The 26,430-nt window shown below is 52.3% G+C and overlaps 1 protein-coding gene across 1 annotated transcript in view; it reads right to left on the minus strand.

Moving 5' to 3' along the window:
• Nucleotides 1–26,430, minus strand: part of MYOM2 (myomesin 2) — a 64,417-nt gene that overhangs the window by 31,278 nt on the left and 6,709 nt on the right. The window contains exons 4-17 of the mRNA XM_012788800.3: nucleotides 23,897–24,035; nucleotides 23,626–23,783; nucleotides 22,358–22,450; nucleotides 14,983–15,071; nucleotides 14,840–14,890; nucleotides 13,231–13,395; nucleotides 11,910–12,071; nucleotides 11,661–11,802; nucleotides 9,451–9,650; nucleotides 8,457–8,510; nucleotides 6,550–6,677; nucleotides 3,310–3,493; nucleotides 1,970–2,144; nucleotides 380–501 (exon numbers count right to left, since the gene is read on the minus strand). Of these exons, the coding sequence (XP_012644254.2) occupies nucleotides 380–501; nucleotides 1,970–2,144; nucleotides 3,310–3,493; nucleotides 6,550–6,677; nucleotides 8,457–8,510; nucleotides 9,451–9,650; nucleotides 11,661–11,802; nucleotides 11,910–12,071; nucleotides 13,231–13,395; nucleotides 14,840–14,890; nucleotides 14,983–15,071; nucleotides 22,358–22,450; nucleotides 23,626–23,783; nucleotides 23,897–24,035 (1,862 nt within the window). The remainder of the gene's footprint in view (nucleotides 1–379; nucleotides 502–1,969; nucleotides 2,145–3,309; nucleotides 3,494–6,549; nucleotides 6,678–8,456; nucleotides 8,511–9,450; nucleotides 9,651–11,660; nucleotides 11,803–11,909; nucleotides 12,072–13,230; nucleotides 13,396–14,839; nucleotides 14,891–14,982; nucleotides 15,072–22,357; nucleotides 22,451–23,625; nucleotides 23,784–23,896; nucleotides 24,036–26,430) is intronic.

Consider the following 26,430-nt stretch of genomic DNA (forward strand, 5'->3'; position numbering starts at 1 on the left):
ACTAAGAATAGCTAAAAGGCCACCGGTGATGTTCTATTTTCACATATTTTGAAAAGGCAAATCCATACCCTATAGCATACATTTTAAGGTGAGTAGAGATGTTGGGAAGCAAATGTGCCCCTCTAAATAATGCTTTCTATTTTTAATTTGCATTTTATTAGTGTTTTATTACCATTTCCCCCTCTCATTCTCCTTCTCCCTTTTCTAAGACAAATAGCCAATTAATGAGAGGTTAGATCACATAGGTTCTCTGCTCAACATTCGCATCACTTTTTACCCTCTGCTGATACGCAAACGGCATCATAAATGTTCATCCATGCAGAAATTACAGCGTGCGGGGGGAAGGGAAGCTGGCGCAGATTAGCCGTGAGAGACTTACTCAGCGCAGCCTGGACCCGGATGGCATCAGACTCCTGGGAGTTCTCGCTGGCGCCCACGGCGTTGACTGCCTTCACCCGGAAGATGTACTGTTCACCGGTGGTCAGGCCATGGACCACGAACCTGAGAAAAGCTCCAATCAGGCTCCGAACTGCAGGGCTGCAGAAATCACCCTGAACACGCTGTAACAGGTCTGCACTTGGACTAAACCAAGTGCGCTTATTGAACACCTTATGTATGCACGACATAGACCCTTCGTTTTCAATGTAAGTTAATTAGTTCAATATGTAAGGCAAAAAAAAAAAAAAAAAAAAAAAAGCGATGTCACAGTGCCCAGTCCTACCAGGAGCTGACTGCACTTAGCCTCTAAGTCATTCACTCTGTGACTCCACCTTCATTTCTGCCCCTCCTGGGTCTCGCCTGCATCGAAGGGTTATTAAGGAACAGTATCCAATCCCTTATCCAAAAGAACCTGGGTCTGTAAAAATTAATGAAAAGTAATTACACTGTAGTGGTTAAAGGCTGAGACTTTGAAGCCAGCTAGACTAGGCTGGAGTCCTGGCTTTGGCACTTAATAGATTTTACGTCCTTAATAAGTTCCTTGATTAACGGACTTAGCCCTGCAAGCCTTAGTTCTCCTGCCGCTAGAGCAGGGACAGTATTAATAGCAGCCCCCTCATGGCGCTGCTACAAGCCTGAAATGGAAATCCTAACGAAAAAATCTTAGCACCGTTGCCTGGTGCATGGTGGAGAGTCAGCAAAGGCAGGCGATAATTATTTATCTTATATAATCAGCCAACATTTATGAATCATTTACAAAACTTCTACTGGAATAATATTTGCAGTTTCTTATTCTGATCGATCTTTCCGTGTTTGCGGTGGGCCTGAGGAGCCTCTATTACTCCCCTCAGTGACATCTTTTTCTTTTCCTAGCCTCTACTTTTCACTATGCATTTTTTTAAAGATTTTTAAAAGGAAAAACAGATGTGCCATAGTTGATAACCTGTCCACAGGCTGACCCCGACCACCGCTGACATTTTCCCAAGAAGCATATCATGTGCAAACCCTGATAATCTCAGCCCATCTCTGCACGCTCAGCCGGCAGTGGGAGCAAATGAATCCCAAAAGTAGAGCTGCCACTTCCCGCCACCAGAGAGGCGTGGTCTCCGGTGGGGCCGTGGCCGGGGGCCGGGGAATGGGGCTGCCAGTGATGCCGATAGAGCCACTTGAAAAGTCCGAAAAAAATCGATATGGAAAAACAAAATGACTTTTAACATCGTAGTTGCTGTTTTTAACGCTCCTGTTCAAAGAAAAGTCCTAAATGCTAATTCTATCGGGGGGAAAAAAACTCGGGTTCTGGAAGTTCCTCTTTCACCCCTAAGTAAGTCGCGTCAGCCAAGAAGAGCCCGTGGCGTGACCGGCACACGCAGGTGTCCAGAGCCTTCACTCTGCACGTGAAAACTGGCTCCTCGCACAGACGCTCGGCGGCTTTGCCGTTCTGGGAGCTGCATGGGGCTCCCTGCTTGGTTTTGCGTCTCCCGCTGTGTTTGAGGGCAACGGTTTGGGGGCCACGGGAGGTGACGCCGGGCACCTGTTGTACTTGATGGGCTTGTGGTTGCAGGGCTCCCAGAGGTTGGTGCCGGCCACGCAGCAGTCCACGTAGTACCCCAGCAGGTCCTCCGCGTGCTTGGGCTTGTCCCACTGCACCACGACCGACGTCTTGGTGTTCCGGGAAGCCAGGACGCGGCCGGGGGCAGAAGGAGCCACTGCGCCCAGGACAGAAAAACGGTTGGAGAAACGGGGTGAGGTTCTACGAGCTGCTCCAGAGACTTGGAGCCCTTCTCCCACCCACCGGGAACAAGCGGGACGGCAAAGCAGGCTGGGCTTTGGCAGAAATGCGGGCGAGGGGTTGAGCGGCAGGGAGATGAGCCCCCCGCCTCTTCCCGAGCTCCCCGACTCCTAAAGGGAAAGAGCGAAGTCACGAAATCTCCTGCCCCCTCCACCAGAGCTGCTACCAGAGACCTTCCTTCCGGTGGCATAAATCATTTGTCTACCTGGGTGATGACTGTTTGGGGAATGGAAATTACCCGTTTTAAGAAAATGAAACACACTGTCACCAGATCCGTCGGAGTGTGTGAAAGGACTCAAAATTAAATCAGGGTTTGACCGTCTGACCCTCTCGTCTGCAGACAGGGTCTCGGCAGCCCACGGGGACATGGGGTCCTCAGAGCCAGCCGCCTGGCCACACACCCCCGGGTTTGCCAATTAGTGTCACTTTCTGTGGGCGCCACTGAGAGAGAAGAGGCCGGGTCCTTGCTGGAAGACCTCGGGTCTCACCCAGGGTGTGGCTCTGGGTGTGAGACCCAGAGCCCGATTAAACCAGAACCAGGTAGACACCTGCCCAGGGACGGGCTGGAGGTAGCGGCCCGAGTACCTTGTCTGTTTTGATGTCCAGCTTTTTTATTACTATCAAGCATTAAGGGGAGAGGAGGGAGGCTCCAGTCACTCAGAATCGGAACTCCAGACGACTAAAATGTTTCTATACACAGCCGCCCAGGGATTTCAAGCCATCCTCCTGATAATCGCTATGACTCCTAAGTGGAGCGCACATCAGACGTTCTATCGTTTGTATTTTATGTCTTCCAACAGGCATCTTCCAGCCAGGCGGGCAAGAAACTAGTGCGTCTAGGGTCGCAGGTGTTTGAGGTGAGCGTCGCCCTAGCACATCTCAGCTCGCTCATCTGCAGGTTCCAGAAAAGACGCTGGAGGCTTGCTGAGAACCACCAAGACACTGCAGAGAGCCCTCATCTCTTGTGAAGTGGGGTCAGGGCAATGTGAGTTTTAGCACACACGTGACACCAGTGTCTTCATTCACACACATAAAGGCTGTCTGATGTCACTGTGTTTGGGCCGCGCACGGTAAAGACGCACCGATTGTGTCCTGGGCCTGAATGGGGGACGTGACTTCCGACGGGTCGCTCAGGCCGTGCTTGCTTGCGGACAGCACGCGGAACACGTAGGATTTCCCGTCGGCGAGGTCGAAGACGGCGTAGCGCGGGGACCGCACGGCGGTCTGGGCGTTCTCCCTCTGCCAGGCGCCGCTGCCCACCACCGACTGTGGAGAGAACGGCGGCTGAGCTCGCCACAGCTGCCCACTCTGCCCCAGGCGGGGTCCACGTGGCAAAGCCTGGGGTGTGGGGACTCCCAGCTGGGGTCGGGCGGAGAAAAGGACCTGGTTCAAAGGGGGCCTGACACCGAGCCCCCAGAAGCTGCGGAGGCCCTTGCAGCCAGACCTGAGCCCTGCCCTGTGCGTATTTCAGGCAGAGCCAGGAGGGCAGTTGGGGGGTCGGGACACCTCCCTGGGGGCTGCCACTACTACCCATGGACCACACACCACAGGCCGGACACGCCACTCCACACGAGCAAAACCCCTCACAGAGAATGACCGGCCACAAGTCCCAGCACACAGAGAGCAGGCTGTGCACCAACACGCTTCTACCCGGAAAGGGGCATTCAGCCGTCGCTAAACTTGGAATCATAAAGCCAGCTCGCTCAGGGGGACACCCATGCCTCCCCCACCACACACCCAGCGTGGAGCAATAGGCTAAAACCCATCGTGTTGATTGCATGGTTGCAGCCCACCCCATTGCGTGCCTGGTCTCAGCACGGAAGGGAAACGTAGGATCAAGATGGAAAAATAAGTTGTAACTGTTCTGTGGTTCCTTTGAGGCCCTGCCAGGCACTGGGCCACCGGAGACACTACCAGGCAGGCTGGGAGGTACTGGCCACCGCGCCCGCCGCCAGGGGTCCTGGGCAGGGTCACCCCCGCGGTGCCGCAGCTTCCTCTCCTGCGTCAAAGCGCGTGCCTGCACGTGCTCAGTGCTGACCGCAGCTAGTGACGCAGACAGCCCCGCGTGGACACGCCGCCCCCGCCTGCCGGGGGCAGCCGCACAGAGGGCTGCCCACCGGCATGGGCTTGCTGCAGATAACCGTATGCTATCACCACAGTTGATGAGGTGGCATGTCGCCCTGCAGCAATTCCAGCTACAGCTGCCCGGGATGCCAGCGGCTGCGGAGAAGCAGGGAACACAGACGGCCGCCATGCGTTCCGGGCTCGGAGATAGTGTCCACTTCTGCCGCACGGAGCGGTACTGGACGGGGTTTTTGTGTTACAGATCACACGGTTATGTTAAATGTGATGTTCTGTCACATGTGTGTACTACATATTATAGCGTCATATATGTAACAATATAAACCTAGTGTCCCCAAAGCACAGTTACAGGTTCTTACGACTTTAAAGATTTCTCCAACTGTGGCAGGTCACCGAGGCAGATTAGTGGGTCACAGCCTGAGTTGGGTATTTTTTTTTTTTTTTTTTTGAGACAGAGCCTTACTCTGTTGCCCAGGCTAGAGTGCTGTGGCGTCAGCCTAGCTCACAGCAACCTCACACTCTTGGGCTCAGGTGATCCTCCTGCCTCAGCCTCCTGAGTAGCTGGGACTACAGGCATGCGCCACCATGCCAGCTAATTTTTTCTATATATATTTTTAGTTGTCCAGCTAATTTCTTTCTATTTTTAGTAGAGACGGGGGTCTCACTCTTGCTCAGGCTGGTCTCGAACTCCTGACCTTGAGCGATCCTCCGGCCTTGGCCTCCCAGAGTGCAGGGTTACAGCCGTGAGCCACCACGCCCAGCCACAACCTGAGTTTTTTATGCAATAGCACAGACTAAAGCAAGAGAGGATACCCAACGGGCAAGGCTGTTGTTTGTGAATTCTGTTGCTGACATACCTATACACACGTGTATGTTTACAGGGCTGCAGTTGACAGTGTATTTTGCATTTTTTTTTTTTTTTTTGAGACAGAGTCTCACCCTGTTTCCTGGGCTAGAGTGCCGTGGCGTCAGCCTACCTCACAGCAACCTCAAACTCCTGGGCTCAAGCGATCCTCCTGCCTCAGCCTCCCAAGCAGCTGGGACTACAGGCATGCGCCACCATGCCCGGCTAAATTTTTGTATATATTTTTAGTTGTCTAGCTAATTTCTTTCTATTTTTAGTAGACACAGGGTCTCGCTCTTGCTCAGGCTGGTCTTGAACTTCTGACCTCGAGTGATCCTCCCACCTCGGCCTCCCAGAGTGCAGGGTTACAGCTGTGAGCCACTGCGCCCGGCCACAACCTACATTTTTTATGCAACAGCACAGACTAAAGCAAGAGAGGACGCCCAGTGGGCAAGGCTGTCGTTTGTGAATTCTGTTGCTGACATGCACATACACGTGTGTGTGTGTGTGTGTGTTTACAGGCTGCAGCTGACAGTGCAGTTTGCATTTTTAAATATGCAGTCAGAGCAAAGAGGCCTTCAAGCCCACTACACAGCAGTCCTGCAAATGGGTCCCCTCTACGGGGCCGCCATCCCGCGGCCTCGCAGCTGTGCACACCCCGCAAGCCAGGGCAAGCGTCTCCCTGCTCTGGGACCAGCATCCGCAGCAGCAGGGAGCCCGGAGTGTGGTTCTGGGGAGGACACCTGGGGTCCCTGCGGACTTCGGTTGGGGGGTCAGTCCTTCACGGCCAGCGGACAAGCTCACGCCCAGGGCAAGGCCGGACACCCACACAGCCCCTGGGGCCCCCACCACCCCAGGATGCCCCTCCAGCCCCTGGGGCCCCCACCACCCCAGGATGCCCCTCCAGCCCCTGGGGCCCCCACCACCCCAGGACGCCCCTCCACCCCTGGGGCCCCCACCACCCCAGGATGCCCCTCCACCCCTGGGGCCCCCACCACCCCAGGACGCCCCTCCAGCCCCTGGGGCCCCCACCACCCCAGGACACCCCTCCAGCCCCTGGGGCCCCCACCACCCCAGGACGCCCCTCCACCCCTGGGGCCCCCACCACCCCAGGATGCCCCTCCAGCCCCTGGGGCCCCCACCACCCCAGGATGCCCCTCCAGCCCCTGGGGCCCCCACCACCCCAGGACGCCCCTCCACCCCTGGGGCCCCCACCACCCCAGGACGCCCCTCCAGCCCCTGGGGCCCCCACCACCCCAGGACGCCCCTCCAGCCCCTGGGGCCCCCACCACCCCAGGACGCCCCTCCAGCCCCTGCACGAAGGAGAGCAGTGTCTGTGACGAAGGGTGGACCCGCTCCCCCTACGGCACACGAGCACCATGCGCAGGCCCAGCACCTTCTCGATGAAGTAGGTCAGCGGGTCCCTGCCGCGGGGGACCGGCGGGTCCCAGCTGAGGACCACGTAGTTCCTGCTGATCTCCGAGGCGTGCACGTTGGTGGGGGGGCCCGGGATCTGGACTTCACCTGCGGGAGGAGCAAACCTGTGAGCGGGAGGAGCCTGTCACCCTGCAGCACCCCCCTGGCGTCACTGGGTGTCACTGGGTGTCATTGGGTGTCACTGGGTGTCACTGGGTGTCACTGGGTGTCATTGGGTGTCACTGGGCTCTGAAGAGCTGCCGCGCCACGCTGACCTTTGCCTTCCTTCTGTGCTGGGAAAACAGACGAACCCACAGACTATTTTCTCAGAGCCAACGTGTAAGGCACAGTTAAACATCATGCAAGTGCTAAATATTTTGTTTGTAATGCAGGTATGTAAGCCAGTTCTTAAGAAGAGTCTCATCCAAAAGTCTTTCAGAAGAAGGGAGAGGATTTACCAAAAGAGATCCAGAAATGGATCTGGGTAAATGCATTTACCCTGAAACGGGGACCCTGACCGGGTTGAGCATTTGTGCGGAGAAGCCATCACAGCCTGTGACCAGCGGTACAGAAGCCTCGCAGGGGAGGCTGTGCCGTCGCTAATGACCTTCGCGGGCTGCTTTCTCCCTTCTGTACTATCGCAAAGAATTTAAATCAGGTGTCCTCAAACTATGGCCCGTGGGCCACATGCCACCTGCCTAGGACATTTATCTGGCCAGCTGGGTGTTTTTGCCCTACCCAGCTGCCTGTCCTGCTTAGCAGCCGACTCGTCCCGGGCCCACAGTGCGCACTCTCCTACTGTCTGAGGGACAGTGAACTGACCTCCTGTTTCAAAAGTTTGAGGACCCCTGAATCATGCACCAACTTCTAAAGCACCATGTCGGTTTCTCCTCTGAAGACCTGAACCACGTTCGCAAGCACTATTTCCTACACCTGCGTGTTTGAGATCCTGGAGCCAGTTGACGAGCCTTTTGTGAGCAGCGGGGAGAGACTATTCCCCATCCGAGATGCCCAGCACGACCCTCTCCTGACACACGGCTTTTTTTAATGCAATGCGAGGTGCGGGGATTTCTGTTCGAATCTGCGGGAGATTCTCACAAGAGGCGGAGGTTTTCCAGGCCCACAAGATATTACGAGCTTCCCTTTAGATTAGCACATGATTAAGATGGTTTGAAACTCCCCTGGGACACTCTGCGCCCTTCTCGATGTCCGGCTGCCGCCTCAGGACTCCACCCGGGCCAGGGCTTCAGCAGCCTCAAGGAAAACAAGATTGGGTTTCGTGTCACGGGAGTCCCGTTACGGGGCTCGTTACAGTTTAGGGCAACTCGGGCCTGGTCTGAGATCGTCCTGGCGAGAGGGCTGAATTCCAGACACGGAGTCAGCCCGCCTGCAGGACAGCGCACACGCATGGCGTGGCTGAGCCGCGGGGCAGACAGGTGTCTGCACGTACAGACCACGGAGCAGACACGGCAAACTAGTCTTCCCGAGATAGGATATCTGCCGAAATCCCAAAGCTGCATCATGGTCCATCCCACTCACTGCTTATAAAAAGCAAACGGGAGTGTCAATTATCCCACGGATGGAGCCCGTGAGGACAGAGGCGGTAGCCAGTAACAATCGCACCTTGTCTTCAGTTCGGTCTCTTCTCTGCAAGTACTTGCGAGAATGCATCTGTGAGTCCTAAGGGAAGACGGTCTGTGACTCTCTTCCCCACTTCCTCATTCTGCCTTCTCCTTTCTAAAGTTTCCACGGACGCGCAGGCGACGCCTGCAGCTTCACGTTTACGTGCAGGGCCGTGCGGCCGTGCGGGTGTTTCTTGTGGTCTGACCTCAGCTCTGGATACCAGGGCGCAGCGGCAGAGGGAGGCGTGGGGAGCTGTGTGCGTACCTTCAAGGTCGCCTTGACAGACGACGATGTCTTTCTCTCCCTCCAAGTGAATGGCTGCGGAGAGAGAGGCAGACGCTGCATCTGACGCCCCACGGCTTCCCGCAGAAAGCACGTGGTTTCCGCAGTGCAGGGCAAGGCCCGAGTCAGCCCTGCATGGGCCACGCCTTAGACTGCGCTCTGGGGGATCAGAGTGACACTGTGGAAGTGGCCCTGGGGAATATTTAGCGCCTGTCAGTGCTTTGTAATGGGTTGAAAGGACCACGAGGCTTCGGAAAATACAGAGGCTCAGTTAAAACTGCCATTAAGGGCCCAATCCCATGGAGGAGTCTGCATCACGTGAAATCAAAACTCAGAAATAGGCTGGGTGTGGTGGCTCACGCCTGTCATCCTAGCACTCTGGGAGGCCAAGGCGGGAGGATCGCTCCAGGTCTGGAGTTCCAAACCAGCCTGAGCAAGAGCGAGACCCCATCTCTACTAAAAATATAAACAAATTAATTGGCCAACTAAAAATATATACAGAAAAAATTAACCGGGCATGGTGGCGCATGCCTGTAGTCCCAGCTACTCGGGAGGCTGAGGCAGGAGGATCGTTTGAGCCCAGGAGTCTGAGGTTGCTGTGAGCTAGGCTGACACCACAGCACTCTAGCCTGGGCAACAGAGTGAGACTCTGTCTGGAAAAAAAAAAAAAAAAAGCTCAGAAATAGAGCAGCTTGGTTTAAAGACTTCCCAAGTTTCACTGTGTTCAAATTATATCACCCATGGCCTGAGAAAGCTCTAATTTGGAGCCAGTTTATTTGGATTCCAGCAAAGAGCTTTATGGAGGTGAAGTACATTAAAGTGTCGCATCTGCCTGGCGGTCCCCGCTCCCAAGGCGAGGTCGCCGGGGCGTGGGGGACAGAGGGACCCCTGCCGCCCCACCCAGCACATGACGATGCCCCACGGCCCACTTGCCCGCCCTCCCGCCAGCGCGGGAACCCAGCCCGGAGCCGCCCACCTTGCAACCTCTTGAGGTCGCCAGGATCCAGGGCAGCAACGGCGTCGGAGACCCTGGAGGGCCGGCTGACGCCCGCACTGTTCACAGCCCTGACTCGAAACACGTAAGACCTCCCTTCACAGAGCCCCGTCACGGGGTACTTGCAGATTTTCACAGGGGCGTCGTTGCACTGAACCCAGTTGTCGGTTCCCACTTCGCAGCTTCAAACGGAAAAAAAAGGGGCAGAGAGTAACAGATGTGGCGGTCAACTGAATATATGCACAGGCATTTACACATATATATACATCACTCATACATATATCACATTCACACATATCTATCATATATATTTATATATATATATATATATATATATATATATGTGACCTCAACACTATAAAATCTATGCTGTGGAAGTACTAATGTATATAGTGGCGTAAATAAAGGACAGAGCTATTTAGAAAAGGTAATATATATAATATTATATAGGATGCATGCCATATAGGAAATATATACTCCTGAAATCTAATCATTTGTAGCTGAAGATTAATTCCTGCTTTCAAAGTTATGCAAAATCTCCTTGAAAGTTACCTTAGCTTTGTCCTTTCCTGACCAACCTGGCAAAGTTGCAGGCACCCCCTGAGCTCTAGGCTGAGGAGGGAGCCCCAGTCCCCCGGCTCCCAACTGGGCCTCATCCTGCCGGGCTGGGGGTACTCGGCTTACAGTCCCCAGGATGAAAGGAAAATGCTTCTTTCTAGACACTTCTCACATGGCATTTGGGAGCCTTTTGAACATATTCACTAAGTCCTGACCAGAAACCTGGAAATGTGGGAAACATTGTCTTCCTTCTTTCACAGGGTGACAAATTTAAGAACAAAGACCTCGAGTTAAGTTCTTGGGAGACAAGAGCAAGTTCAGAAAATCGGTCTTTCCAAGTCTCGGACCTCAGAGTTGTACGTTCATTTAGAAACAGCCAACAGCTCTCCTTCCCTCAACTATCCAGAACTTTCATGAAAGTTCTGATCCACACGCCATGGTCCAGGCCGCTTTAGCCGAAGAGAAGGATGTGGTCAAAACCGAAAGTCCAGCAGGGAAATCCCAGTTTAAACCAACATCCGGCAGTTCGCAAGGTCTACATGGTGCGGGAGCCATCTCTTCTGGAATGTTCCGCAGATTTAATGAGGGCAAGGAGGGTAGACAATTAACTGAGATGGGGCCTGAGATAGTCTTTGCCAACATGTTGGAAAAATCACCATATGTCACAGAAGCAAAAAAAGATGGTTTTTGGTTTTTTGTTTTATTTTTTTAATCCAATGTAAACCCTGAACAATACACTCTGCAGACCTGTCTCCATCCTACCACAATACTGCCCCGATGGTCAATGTTCCAACTAAACAAGTAGCTTTGCTGGGGAGCAGAAGATAATTTAATCAGAATAAGCCAAAAAAAAAAAAAAAAACCCACAAGCCACTTGATTTTTTCCCCTTGAAATAACCACCTTATTTTACTGTGTTCTGTATAAAAAATCTTAGATACTTGCCCAGAACTATCCTCGCCTAACTTTTCTTTATCTCACCTCTAAATTCATTTTCTTTAACTACAATTTCTTCCAATCATGGAAATTTATATCTGAGGCATCAATTACAAACCCAACAAATTCCTCGACTTTGCTGAGCTTCCTCCGGGCCCTGGGTGCAGGCCAAGTAACGGACAACCAGAGAGGCGGAACCCTGTTCGTTGGGCACAGCGATGATCTCAGTTTAAGTCACTAACTCAAATGGAAATTTCAATCTGTTTGTGCTCTGAGGCTGCAATATTTTTTTACTTGGCAACAAAAAGAAACTCTTACAATTTGATAGACAGAAACAACAGACTTGGGTACGAAGGAGCCGCTGTCCTGACACTCTTGGGGGGTTAGAGAGAAACAGTCTTGAATGTGGAACCTGCTAGACGGGGTCCCCGGCGGGCCCGGCTCAGAACAGGCCCGCACACGACAGGACTTGCTGCTGGGTGTGGAATGAGCAAACCAGACCCCGATTGCAGCAGGAAGAAGCCCCGGTGGGGACACTGGGCTCAGTCCACCCAGGGACAATCGCCAGTGACCAGCTAGCCGTCACTGAGCCACGCAAGAACCTTGCGTTTAACGAAGCACCCCCACGTGTCGCCGTGACAACGCTCATCTCAGGGCATCCCCATCCCTGGGAGGGTGCCGCCCGCCCGCGGGCACCCACCGGTCGATGAAGTAGCCGATGACGGGGCTCTCGGTGGTGGTGTTGGGGGGCTTCCAGGTGACGATGACGTAGTCGCGGTTGGCGTCGTGGCACTGCAGGTCCATGGGCGCTCCCGGGGCCCCTGTGACCAGCGGGTCCGCGTCTTGGTGGGGGAGAAAAGAGACACATCCACAGTCACTTAAACTCGGGGACCCCCCAAAAGCCCGCCCTGGCTCCTCCAACCCACACGAGACCGCCCGCCGCCCGCACCTCTCACGAACAAGAAGGCGCTGTGCTCGCTGACGCCGCCCCGCGACACGACCCTCAGCGTGTAGAGCCCCTCGTCGTCCTTGTTCAGGTGGCTGAAGGACAGGGAGGCCTGGCCCTCCCCGAAGAACATCCTGGCCCACTTGGACTCTCGCACCAGCACGTCTGGAAGAGCGTGGGGACAGAGGGTTTCCGTGAGAAATCGCCCAGGAACCGAAGGCGACCTGCAGGGGCCCTCGCCAGTCTGGCCGGGGGACGGGGAGGGGCAAAGCCCGGACTCTGTGGGAACCCGACAGCCGTGTCACACGCCACGCGAAGCACACGCATTCGGAGCACCAACAGAGAAAAGGAGTCGGCAGCACGGGACAGAAGCTCAGCTCAGAGAGTGCGAGGACAGGGCGGGCTACAAAATGGTCACCGGCTCTGACCTCGGGTGCGCTGGGTCTACCTGTGGGCTCACTCCTCTCAGCGGGACACCTGATGCCCAAGCCTGCTTGCCATCTACCACACAGCATCCGCCACAGGTGGTTTCCTCAGAAGCCAGGGCTCCCAAAGCACTCACCCCAGCTTCCGGCACAGGGGGAGTCCTCGGCCAGCGAGACTTAGAGATAAATAATCAAGGTACCAACAAACCAGAGCATTGAAAGGCAGTGAAATTAAAAAGGCAGATTGTAAAAGAAGAAATGCAAATGATGAACAGGCTTGGGGAAAAGTACTCAGCCTTGGAAATCAAGGAAACACAAAATAAAATAATGAGAAATCATTTTCCGTCTACTAAATTTGGCCCCTATGAAGAAAAGGCAACATGGTCAATGAGCAAGAGCAGAAAGGCAGGTCCCCTTCCCGGGAAAGAGTGGTTACTTATGCAGAGCTAAAGGAAGGATGCTTGTCAAAAATCCCAAATTGCACGAAAATTCTAAGAATTTGGTAATAAATAGAAGTGCAAGATGAGGATTTCATTCCAGGATTTATAATAGAAAAAGTTTCTGTAATCCTAGCACTCTGGGAGACCAAGGCTGGCAGATTGTTTGAGCTCAGGATTTCTACTGAAAATAGAAAGAAATTCATTGGCCAACTAAAAATATATAGAAAAAGTTAGCCGGGCATGGTGGCGCATGCCTGTAGTCCCAGCTACTCGGGAGGCTGAGGCAGGAGGATCACTGGAGCCCAGGAGTCTGAGGTTGCCGTGAGCGAGGCTGATGCCACTCTAGCCTGGGCAACAGAGTGAGACTCTGTCAAAAAAAAAAAAAAAAAGAAAGAAAGGCAAAGCGGAACTCAGCTCCCAGGAGGCTCCGCAAGGCCGTGAGCACCCAGCCTCACTCACCGTCCCGGTACCACTCAGCCCGCGGCTGCACCCGCTTCAGGTCTGGCGTCACCAGCAGCGTGCACTTGAGGGTGACCGTCTCGCCTTCTCTTCGGAAGGTGACCCCAAATCTCTCCAAGAACTGCACGTCGAAGTGTGTGTACGGGACCAGGGAGGAGAAGGGCGCTGCGCAGAGAACCGGGCACCGTCAGCGCCGAGGGTCCGGGCAAGTCCCACGCTTCCCGGCCTCCGCCCGTGCCAGCCTTGCCCCGGCACCCACACGCCCGTCCGGGGACGCGGGCATGGCCCTCTGCGAAACACACCCGGGCAGGCCCCACCCCCGTCCTGGTGGGCTCTTCCCTCCCCAGCCCTGGCTTGGGGTCGGCTGAGCCCCCCTCACCGCAAAACCAAAGGTTCTGTGGGAAGACACTGTCACTTCTTGGGAAGCCCAGGTCAATCCTAGATCATGTTCCCAAAGCGTGAACAAGCCGTGTTGGAAACGCCCGCCGCGTGGCGGTGTGGAGATGCCCTGGTGTGGGGACCTTGGCCACTCTCTGCAGGTGTGGGTCACCCAGCACCGTGGCCTCCTAGTGCAAAGCTAGTAGCCAGGACCCGGGGTGGGGACGGCCTCTTGACAGGGCTGTGGCAGGTCCCCTGACCCCAGGGGGCTGTACAGGGGACGTGGCAGGTGGGTATAGCCGACGGGAGGAATGAGGAGTTGGGCTCAGTGACAAAATGGCAGCCAGAACAGAGCAGGCAGGTGGGCCGCACACATGAGGACAGGAGGTATTTTTGTTATTGTTCTGGTTTTTTTTTTTTTTTTTTTTTGGAGACAGAGTCTCGCTCTGTTACCCAGGCTAGAGTGCCATGGCGTCAGCCTAGCTCACAGCAACCTCAAACTCCTGGGCTCCAGCAATCCTCCTGCCTCAGCCTCCCAAGTAGCTGGGACTACAGGCATGCATCACCATTCCTGGCTAATTTTTTCTCTATATATTTTTAGTTGGCCAATTAATTTCTTTCTATTTGTTTAGTAGAGGCGGGGGTCTCACTCTGGCTCAGGCTGGTTTCGAACTCCTGACCTTGAGCGATCCTCCTGCCTCAGCCTCCCAGAGTGGTGGGATTACAGGTGTGAGCCACTACACCCGGCCAAGAGAGGAAATTTTAGGAGAGGCAGAAGTAGCCCGTGTCTGAGCCGACATCTGCCACACATCCTCAGTGTGACCAAAGGTTGTCATAAGTGAACAGGACACTTTGGAGGGGAAAAAAAAAAAGGTATCCAAAAACACAAAATACGGCAACATCATGCATTCAGATTTGTTTCCTGTTTTTCCTATTCAAAACTGCGAATTCTCTCCAGGTGGTGATCCCAGCCGTGTCTAAAAATACCGTCCGGCCGTACAACTGCAGGAGAACCGACTGTCAGCACGGGGACCCCGGCCAGGAAAAATGTGGGGGAGTTTTTTGAAATACAATTAAAAAATATATATACAATTGAAAAACAATACACAATTAAAAAAATACATATTTTTTAAAAATACAGTTTTTTAAAATACAATTTTTTAGAGCATTTGCTACCATCCATCCCGGAACGTTTTTCTGCACGGAGAGCAAACTGCCGCAAGGTACTCACGTCCGATGGGGAGTCTCACAGAGCGGAAGGGCTCCTCGTCATCCCGGAAACCTGCAAGGGGCTGGGGTGAGCACAGTGAGGAGGACGCAGGGGCTGCAGCCGCCCATCCCCACCACCCCGGAAAGCCCTGCCCCCGCACTCACGTCTCACCACCACCGCGGCGTTGGTGGACACCTGGCCATAGGCGTTGGTGGCCACTGCTGAGTAGGTCGCCGTGTCGTCAAAGTCCGCCCTTTGGGAGAGAGGGAGCAAGGCAGGCTGCAAGAGCTGGCCGCCTGGAGCGAACAAAGACATTCCTCGAGAGCCAGTCTCGTGACCCAGGTAATCGGCTCATGAGTGATTTGTGCAAGAACGACGCCAGCTCCGGCCCTGGCATGGCCTGGCGGCACTGGGCATTCATCATAGACGCGGGTGGACGTGTGCGCCCGGGACACAGCTTGGCTTTGGCTTGGAGAATGAAAAGCTACCAACTGGTGCTTTCAAAGCTACCCCTTTGGTTCACCCTCGAGGAGAGGTCTCCGGTCCGTCCTGGTCCTATTTTTCTCCTGCTACGGAACCCGTGGTTCGACCTAGTGCCGTGGCTGGGCTTCCGTGACCTCAGCCTCCAGCAGAATGGCTGATGCTGGGACAGGGAGGGGGCCCGCCTGGGAGAGTCCGGCGTCTGCTGCCTGCAGGGGCAGGGACACGGGGCAGGAGGATGTCCCCACTGGTCCTAGGCAAGCCCAGGAGCTTGCATGAGTATCTGTGTCCCCCAGGCTGTCCTAGTGCCACCCGCCCTGGGACTGTGGCCGGGAGGCTGCCTGTCCTGCCATGCTCCTGAGACAACGATCCCAGGTGGGGAGTGGCCATGAACTCATCAAAGCCCCAGTGGGAACCAGAGCTGGGTCCGGCACAAGCAATGGGTCCCAGGGTGTGGGCTGAGACACGTGAACATCGTACATGACTGATGCCCTGTTAGGAAAGCAGATTCTATAATCCCAACTCACCCCCCAGTGGGACTCCCTGGCTAGTAAGAGATTGTGTCCAGAATCCCCGAGTAACAACCCCCCAATTATGAACCAGGCACTTGAGGATGCACAGAAGCGTCTGCACTGGCCCCTGCCAGAAGCATTGGTGCCCATCAGTCCCTGGAAAACACCGAGACCCACAAAGGCCAAGGGCCCAGGCTCTCGAGGTGCAGCTCCCCCACACCCCCTCAATATGCACCTGCCAAAGCCGGTCCTTCCCTCCGGCTACCCATCATCCTTCACCAGCTCTCCAGAAACCTGGCACCAGGAAACTGCAGGAAGGGCTGATCTCTACTAAGATTCTGCTCGATGCTGGGCACGCCACTGCTTACTTCCCCTCGATATTTCATATGACATTTCCAAGATCCCCAGGAAAATAGACCTTATTATCCTATTAACATTGCAAGAAATTTGACACCCCCAATATGCTGGGTAAGCAGGGTCCACGTGGCTCCACAGTGCCCAATCCTGCTTTTCTCCAAGGGTGAGGACCACGAGCAAAGCCTCAACCTGGGAAAAGAAATGACACAAAAAACCTACTTCCGAGAGAAAAGTTACTCGAGTCTTAGTTTTTAGATGCATTAAGAAGCCAACACTCCCAGAAACATAACCATTCTGGGAAGGTTATTAGTAATTTTATTTTCTTCCCTATTCCACTGGGAGCGGAAAATATTTTCCTTGACCAAAACGTCCACAGTGTCTCCCATAAAGGGAAGAGGCAGTTTCAGAGACCTGCGCTATCCACCACGAACCCCTTCCCCCTCCCCAAGTTCAAATCCAGTTGCCATGTGTCAGCAATGCCTCTGGCCTCCTGCTAGAAGACAATAGTTTGTAAATCCACCAGGCTTCCAGCTCATCTTGGAGGAGTATGTGGGTAACTTCAGCAACGGGCTGCAATTCCAGCCCCAACTCATCAGGAGCTACTCTGCTGTGCAAATTCCAGACACGCTGTAGGGACTGCCACAGCCCTAGGGACAAACGCACATAAAACCCCATCATGCACTCAATTTCTCCACTGCTCAGCTTTAACAATCTAGACTGATCTACCCATATGATACCTGCACACACATGCCCTCAGGGAACACGCTTAGCATCAGAAGCTGTGGTGGATGGAAGAATTACTTCTTGGTAGTACCTTGGGCATTGCTTGAACTTTTATTTGCCTTTGTGCTTGTGTTACGTCTTCTAAACAATGAAACCATTAATGTTTTCATAAATGTGTTCTCTAAACGGGAAGATATTCTTCGGGATTAGCCCTAAACCTTCCTCCACAGCCATCTACCACCACCACCAGTGACAGCAGGTTAGAGAAATGAGTCCCACAGCGTCCCAAGACACAGATGGATGTCCTAGCCTGCAAGGTTATATCAGAGACAAGCAAAGCATCCTGTTAAAACTGCTTTGTAGAAATCTGCAGACCTGGAGCGGGTGCCAGGGACACACAAGGGACATAGATGTGGAAGCAGGGGACCGTGAGCCAAAAACAAGCACCCCGAACAGAGCAGGGTGCACTGGCAGGCCGGGGCAGGATTGGCGGGACCCCTTCCTGGGTGAGGAGGGATTTACTAGAGCCTCCCCCATCCCTGCCTCGCACCCTGTAAGGAGGTGTGCAGAGATCATACTACGGTGGGTCGATCAGCCCCGAAATCTCACCATCTCTAACACCTCTGTCCAAACCCTGCTGGACATTGTTTAGTTCCAATGGTTTCCAAACTGCGTGTCCTAGTTTTCAAACAGAATGCCCCAAATGTCTCCTTCACTATGTGCCTTGGCCATGTTTGAATTGCAGTAGAGCACACCCTAAATGCAACACGCACTGGTCACGCATCAACCCCATGACACACGTGTGTTTGTTCCTGGGCCTCAGACAGGCATTCTTTTACCACCTGTTGAATTGAACAGTATTCTGAGATTTTTAGGGTAAGTAAAAACATTTGCATTTTCAAGCGGGCTGAGTCCCAACACCCCTGGCCAACAGCCTCTCCTTCTGAAGGACTTTTTTTTCAATTAGAAACTAAGTTCTTATTTAATTTAACCAACAGTTGCCAGACATTACTTAGTGGCAGGTACTTTGCTATTACGTAGGTAAAAAGGACTTACAGGACATGGGTTCTGCCTTCTAAGGAGCATACATGGTGGCATGATGACCGGTTGTTATACTTCAACAAAGCCATGATGGAGCAGAAGGAAGTTTTTAAAGGCCCAATTAGAAAGATCAAAGGATTAGAAATGCTTCTTTATGAAGATATACTTAAATAATTAGGAGCCTATAATATGGAAAAAATCACTCAGAGTGATGTCTCTCCTTTCATTAGAAGTAACTTCATAGATGCTAATAGGTTACATGTGGTTATTTATATAGTCAAGGTAGCTTAGGGAATCTCTTCTGTTGAATGTTTTTGTGAAGGCCATATACTCTACAGTGAAAAGTCAGACATCAGAAGAGAATTCCAAAATTGAATGGAATTATAATTATAATGATTGACAGCATGAAAATATATGCTATGATATTAAGTAATAAAAGGGTTACATCTCATCTAGGATAACAGCAATACAAGAAGTAAATATGTAAAGAAAAAATCTTGATACACACAAAAAATGAATTGTTGGATATCAAGGATCTATTGAGGAATTTTATTTCTGTTTCTGCTATGTTATTGTTTGTCTTCTTATTAGCCTTCCGAAGGGCTTCCAGCTTGTTTTTCGAGGGACTTAAGGCATTAAGGTCCGGGGACAGGGCCACCTGGCACATTAGTGCTGATTAGCTTGTCCTGCGACCAATTAGCACTTGCTGCCTGGAGGGAGGGAACCGCCAGGCAGAGGGACCCCAAGCTGGGGCTTCAGCATCCCGCAGCTGCGTGCACAATGTGGGTGCTTATGTGCATTTATCCAGAACAGAGGGTCCCCGGGTTGGCCCTGTCTATATAGAAGCCCCCAACCCCGGGAATGTTCAGACTAGGGTAGACTCAGAGCAGGACCTGCCTGGCTGAGGGGACAGGAGGCCAGCCACTGGGTGGGCAGGGACAGGCAGGGCTCTGCTCATGTTTCCTGTTATCAAATCCCCTTTACATCTGTAATGTTTCATGCCATGCAAAGTACACAAGAACAGAGGTGTTAACCCAGACGAGAAATAAACGTGCATAAAGAAGGAGGGTGTGAAGATTTGTCCCAGCTGGTCGGCTGCATGGGCTACAGAAGTGTCATCCGGAGCAGTGGACAGAGGGACACCAGGAGGGAGGGCTTGGCCACTCTGAAGGAGAACCCTACTCCCTTAATATTTGGTCCCTGGGGGATTGGGCGCCTGGGAGCCTGGACTCTTCCTTGAGTCGCCATCCCAGTGGGACCCCATCCTGCCTTCCCCTTCCCAAGCTCACGGGGAGAAAGCCCTTAGCTAAGACACAGCCTAATTCCAGCCCTGACTTCACTCCCAGAGAACTTGCAAGCAAGTGGTTAGGAGGCGCGGGTTTCATTTTCTATCTGGACGGGTTCCTGGAAGAGACAGACACAGTTTTTCTCTGGTCTCGATTTAGGTGAACTTCCACGGGGCGCTTTTGTGACCCAACGTCTCAGTTTGAAGTGCCCCCAAAAGCAAACTAGTCTATTTCATCCACTTTAAAGATGGGCAAACAGAAAGTTAAGTAGCAGGTGACTTTCTCATGGATCATGGGGGGGGCCCTGTGAGCCCACAGTATGAGTGGCAATGACATCAGATCTATAATTTAAATATTTAAATATCAAGGTCTAGGCCAGGCGCGGTGGCTCACGCCTGTAATACTAGCACTCTGGGAGGCCGAGGAGGGAGGATCGCTCAAGGTCAGGAGTTCAAGACTAGCCTGAACAAGAGCGAGACCCCGTCTCTACTAAAAAAAGTGAAAGAAATTCGCTGGACAACTAAAATTATAAAGAAAAAAAATTAGCTGGGCATGGTGGCTCATGCCTGTAGTCCTAGCTACTTGGAAGGCTGAGGCAGAAAAATCGCTTAAGCCCAGGAGTTTGAGGTTGCTGTGAGCGAGGCTGATGCCACGGCACTCTAGCCTGGGCAACAGAGTGAAACTCTGAAAAATAAATAAATAAATAAATAAATAAATAAATAAATAAATAAATAAATAAATAAATAAATATCACAGTTTAAAAGTAATGTAGAAGACACGTTTAGCTCTAAAATCATTCTGCAAGGAATGGGAAGTAGGGGCATCACAAATTAAAAATCCAGATTGTCTTAAACATTTTTATAAAAATACAAGAACAACATAAAAATTCTTTGAAGAAACAGGACTCACCTTGTGAGTCCCGAGAGAAAAACCCTATGAGCGTATAAAATAGTGTCAATGATAAGTTTAGATTCAAACGGCACCAAGGGGTAAGTTTCCTTTTCGGCACTTTAAGAATCCAGCGGCAGGCGCCAAAGCATATTCATAGGAGTAAATGTCACCCGAGTAGTCACTGCTGAGCCGGCCGAGAAAGGGAAGCCAGCCGGCCCACACCACTTAACACGGATCGGGTGACCCACAGCTCAGCAGTTTGGTATGAGCAGCTGAGTGAGCTGTGCAGTGCAATTTGTGGGTTTTTCCCATTGCTTTTTTTTTTTTTTTTCCTGAAGAATATCAACCTTTCAACTGTTAAAAAACTTCCCAGTACAAATAAGAGCATTAAGAGAAAAGCTGGTCTTTGGAATTTTCTTTGCCCAAATTTCCCAAATATTTGCATATTTCTGCAAAACCCAAGTAGAGCCAAGCAGGTCCGGATTTTCGGATTGCCGGCGTTCTGTGGCGTGTGTAGCCAGCTTTACTCAGAGTATTAGTTCCCTCCGTTCAAAGCCCAGTATCATTCCCAACGGAAAGTTTAAATGTTGCCAGCACTAGCATGAATAGGGCACTTTTCATAATTGAGAAAGGGAAATTTTTTCTTTTTTAAAAAACTTATTAATAATATTAAAAATATATTAAAAATAAAAATAATAAAATAAAGTAAAGAAATAATAATAATATTAAAAACAATTATTATTAATAAAATGTAGCTTGGAGACAGGCGAATCGCTCACTCAAACTGACCGGCTCCCCCTTCCAACACTGACAGCACACCTCGGCTGGAGAACAGACATCCCAGACAAAGGCTGGGTCCCTTTCTCGATGTTCTAGCTGTTGCCCTTTAGAATTTCCACGGACTGTGGGAGTTCAAGGAGAGAAAGTCACTCTCTGAAAAGTGCAGCAGGAGACCACAGGCATTGGGGTGGGGCTGCAGAGCAAGAGACCTCCACTCTCCCGAAAGGCCTGTGCCCCCTCCTACCCCACTAGAAGACCCATTCCCCACTTGACCTGTGACCCCTTCCCCACTTGACCTGTGACCCCTCATTCAGCCCCCAGCTCCCCCCGGCCCCCCAGCCTTGCCACACATGTGGTGTCCCCGAGGGGCAACCTGGCCCCTCTTTCAAGCCAAAGCATTTTAAGAAAGAAAAAAACAAAACTGAGCCAAATTATGATGCAGTCATTGCTTTGCAGTTTAGTCACAAAAAAATGAGTGAAATCATGGAATGTCTCACTTATTTTTTGCATTATTTTTACTAATACCCCTCATCTTTTCGTAGAAGGGGTTGTCATAACAACGGTACAGATACACACACATGCTCTTAGCATGCATTGTATGCTACATAGTAACATGTATGTACATGGATGAAGAGAACTGGTATCTTTTTATTTGATTCTCATAATAACTCTATCAGACAAACGGAGAAGATAAAATTGTTGCCACCTGTATCTCGATAATATTTTCAGACCAGAATGTTGCCATTCCGGGGGAGCTAGCGGCTGACCCAGGGTCACCGGTGAGCAGCCAGTGTGGACGCAGCCCCAGCCTGCTGGCTCCAGGACAAGGGTGAGCCATCCACACCATGTGACTCTGGGCAGCCACGTACATTTACGCAGGACCGGGAAAGCGCCCTGACACTCAACAGAGGAGAAAAGGTGACTCGCTCGCTCTGTGACATTTTTGCAAACAATGAAACCCGAGGACGCAGAGAAACAGAAAAAAGAACAGCGGGGTCTCACTTCTATTTAAAAACAAACCCTAAAATGCACAAATGCACGTGGAAAGAAGAAATGCCACCAAAACACTGATGCTGGACGTTGGTTGGACCTATGGGTGGTTGTTTTTCTTTTATTTTCCTGCATTTGGTACGATTTTTCGATGTGTCGTAAGGAAGAGAATAAAGGCCGTGCTTCCTTGCAGACTCTGAGTGCACGGACTGTTGCTCAAACCTGGCAGCAGGTGGTCGGCAAAACCACCACCCACTTCCCGGCAGCCTTTGCTCTCGGACGCCGCCTTTCCCTGAGGTGGCGCCCCTGGCCCGGCCCCAGGGACAGGCAGGGGGAGCTCCGGGCACCGTCAGACCTCCTGGTTAGCACCTGCTAACTCACGCGGGTGCACGGATGTGGTGCCACCCGGCCTCCAGCTCCCCTTACATTTCTTCCCCGGGTCTGCCGCGCCCGTTCCCGGCCCCCACCGCGGGGCCTACCTGTTAATCTCCAGTGTGTGCACGCCATAGTTGCTGTCGATCCTGTACTTGCCCGGCTCCGCGGCCTGGCAGATCAGGCTGCCGTCCTTGTACCTGCCCACAGAAACGGGGATGTTAGGTGAAAGGCAGGTGTTTTCCTTTTTTTTTTTTTTTTTGCAATTTCACCCCGCCCACCTCCCATGTGTAGCCCTTGGACGTGGCCTTGCACCATTTCTGCAAAGTCCCCCTCAGGGCCACAGGCAGGAGCACGGCACAGCAGCCTGAGAGCCAGAGCTGCACTGGGTTTGGAGTTTTTTAAGAAGAGAGCAGCACTTAGACCATTCAGACTATCGGGGTGAGCCCTGGCCCATGGTACTCCTAGAGGTGGCTTGCCCTTTGTTCGGGATTGAGGAGGCAGGATTGGGGTTCAGAGGAGATGTCAGGCCCCAGACCAGCCCCTTAGGTACAGGGGGCCACACCAGGGCAGTTCTGCAGGGTTTGCCTGCACGAGGTCCCGACTGGAGGGAGCTGGCCTCGCCGTCCACCCAGGGACAAGACCACGCCGACCCCTGCCTGGCCCTGAGAGCAGCCACGTCTCAGCCTCCCAAGCCACGTCCTGAGCAGCCATGGCGTGAGCCACACTGCTGGAGACCTGAACACACAGATATAAGATGTGCACACATCAACAGATCCTGAAACGAAAGGCTCTTTGGGGCTCAGAGATTCAATTCTTCAATTATCGCGAAGTTCAGTGACCCACCGCACTGCAGTCCCACAGCTCTGAGGTCAAGCTTTCCACTGATGGGTTTTCTGTAATTAAAAGCTGACTCAGGCTTTGCAGATAGAGTCACCAACGAGGCAGAATGCATGAGAGCCGTGCATTTGAGGACAGGTCATTTCAGGGACTGACTTTTATACATTATTTATTTTTTGGAGACAGAGTCTCACTCTGTTGCCCAGGCTAGAGTGCCATGGTGTCAGCCTAGCTCACAGCAACCTCAAACTCCTGGGCTCAAACGATCCTCCCGCCTTGTCCTCCCAGAGTGCTAGGATTACAGGTGTGAGCCACCTCACCTGGCCAGGGACTGACTTTTAAATAAGAACCCTCTGAAAAATCAGTGAACCAAGGCCACTAAAACAGAAATATTTGCGATGGAGTCCCTTTGTGTTTTTACAACCACGTAGGGTCTGGAGCGGGGCAGCCTACGGAATGGGTGTCCCGAACCTCCCTCCCCGGGACCTTTCTGGAGGGAAGCCCGCGCAGCCTGTCCAACCCGGGCGGCGCTCACCACTGCACCACGGGCGTGGGGAAGCCCTGCACGGTGAAGCACAGCTTCACGGACATCCGCTCCCAGACGGTGTGGGACCGCAGCCGGACCAGGATCTCGGGGGCGCGGCGCATGCGCTCCAGGTACGAGGGCCGCTCCCAGGCCATCCTGTCCTCCACCTGCCGAGAGGAGACGCAAAGGCGGTCAGGGGCGCGGGGTTCCCAGACAGCGCCACGTGGACTGACGCGCGCTACCATCCGGCACGCGTCTCAGCGCACACGAGGCCCCCTACCATCTCCAGAAGCGCATATTTGTCCAGCTTGTCGCGCGCCTGGGACCGCGCTAGCTGCACGTTCTCCTCCATCTGCGCCAGCTCGTGCAGGAAGCGCTGGCGCTTGGTCTCACCGTATGCGGCCTCCAGGGACTGGTACCTGCGGGGGACAAGAGGCCGCGTCAGTCTCAGGAGGCGTGGAGAAGATGCTTGGGCTGAGAACAGCCAGACTGACCCCTCCTCCGGGACCTCCTTAAGCGGGTGCAAAGACGACAGAGAGATGCTGTCTCTGCCCACTTTTATCCCTCTTTTCAGAGTGTATTTTGGTGTGTATGTGATGGAACTATATGTGATTTTCAAATAAAACAAATATGGGAGATGCACGCTCTGACTTTCTTTTACAGAGGATAGTGCACAATTAAGAAAGCTTGGGCTGCAGTGGTTCACGCTTGTAATCCCAGCACTCTGTGAGGCCGAGGTGGGAGGATCGTTTGAGCTGAGGAGTTTGAGAGCAGCCTGAGCAAGAGCAAGACCCCGTCTCTACTAAGAAAATAGAAAGAAATTAGCCAGGCAACTAAAAACATATATATAGAAAAAATTAGCTGGGCATGGTGTCGCATGCCTGTAGTCCCAGCTACTCGGGAGGCTGAGACAGGAGGATCGCTTGAGCCCAGGATTTTGAGGTTGCTGTGAGCTAGGCTGATGGCATGGTACTCTAGCCTGGGCAACAGAGTGAGAGTATGTCAAAAAAGGAAGGAAGGAAGGAAGGGAGGGAGGGAGGGAGGGAGGGAGGGACGGAGGGAGGGAAAGGAAGGGAAGGGAAGGGAAGGAAGGGAAGGAAAGGAAGGGAAGGAGGGAAGGCAGGCTTGCCCTCGATGATTTAGAGAATCTCCACCAGTGGCCACGTGTGAGCATTACACACATGTCAGGCTGTGTCCCACACTGAAAGGGACCCCTACGCATGGTGGATCGTGAGGGATGAGCCCCAGAGCGTGACAAGCACCGGACTTGCAGTCGGGAAGTTCATCTGGGTCCCTTAGAAGCAGAGGCTGGTTTGCTCATCTTCGTGCACACAGCAGCTCTGATCATTTAACGTTTTTGGATTTAGGAAGTAAAGGGTTTGGCTGCTTCCAGGGCTCTGAGACTCAGAAGGCAGGCGCAGGTGGGCTGGAGGTTCTGGCGTGGTGTGGCGGCCTAGGCGCGGCGAGCCAGGTGTGGGCTTTCTCCTGCGTGGCAGCAGGTACCCAGCGTGTACTTTCCTCGGGAAGCTGGGTGGGTTTAAGACTGAACTAAAGCTTTCTGCATTTTCTGCAAGCGCTTAGTTATCCCTGACCTCCCGTGGCCGACGGCAGTTAAACACAACCGAACAGACCGGTCCTTCGTGAGAGATGAAGTTGTGGGCTCATCGGTTTGCGTGCTCACCTCACCCCTCCGGGAACCTCCTGCCTGGCAGGAAAAGAACGAACGCCAAAAAATCCTCCATTCACTCTGGCCCAACACATGGAGATGCTGGAAGATTTACGTTTACCCTTAAAGTAGGCAAGAACTTACTTCACAAGGATTTTTCACGTGGAGGATGTGCACAAGGACTAGGAGAGCACGATGCTGTGAGGCTGCTAAAAATACCTAACCCAGAGCCTGAGTGTGGGCGCAGCTCAGAGCTGGAACGGTTCTGTCCCTGGGACACTTTCAAGAGTGGCTGCACACCAGTGAGTCAGGCTTGCTCTTGCATGACAGTAGCCCCGAGTGTTTTAGGAGGTTTCCAGCAGCCGGGGCTTTCAGGAAAGTCACTTCTGCTGAAAATGTATGAATTACAGTAACCACTCCCTGACCACGCAAGTCACCACTGCACTGGTGGGGAAACTGCGGGATGGAACGTTCGTGCGATGTGTTCAAGACTGCACCACTGCACCGTTGATAAAGATAAAATGCAACAGCTCGGATCTTCTACATCTAGTCTCCAAAACTTAAACATAGGCAGAAGAACCCTTTAAACATAATTTGATGTGTTAAAAATCGGGTTGCTTTAATGTCTAACATTTCAAAGAGATTCTTTTACAAAACAAAGTCTTCACTTTATAATAAAACTCATTTCCTTGGCAGAATTCTCCTAAGGCATTTAAAAAATAATTCAAATGTTTAAAACTGAGGGTTAATCTTTTCAGCTATACATTGTTGCTGTTCAACAGATGGCTTCATAGTAATGCAACTTTCAAAAGGAAACATGTTTGCCCAGATCTCCTTTTTCCTCCAGGTCTTAGGTGTTTTGGAGATACAGAAAAAATTTCCTAGAAATAGTAGGGGGAGCTGAGGGGGGGAATATAGCAGGTTTAGAATGAAGCGTTCACAAATATTTAACTGTTTATTTTGTCCTTAAAAGGTCAAAGTGACATCAGCACCTGTTTGTCTGTCATCTGGAAATAATTTCAAGACTGGCATTAGCATTTGCCCATCTCATTCCCGTGGCATTTTGCCCTCATGAGCTGACTCCACTGACATGTAAAGCATGACAATTTATAGAATCCCTTCCCAACTCTTCGGTTTCCACATGGACA

Source organism: Microcebus murinus, chromosome 24 (assembly GCF_040939455.1).
Source record: "Microcebus murinus isolate Inina chromosome 24, M.murinus_Inina_mat1.0, whole genome shotgun sequence".
Taxonomy (NCBI): Eukaryota; Metazoa; Chordata; class Mammalia; order Primates; family Cheirogaleidae; genus Microcebus; species Microcebus murinus.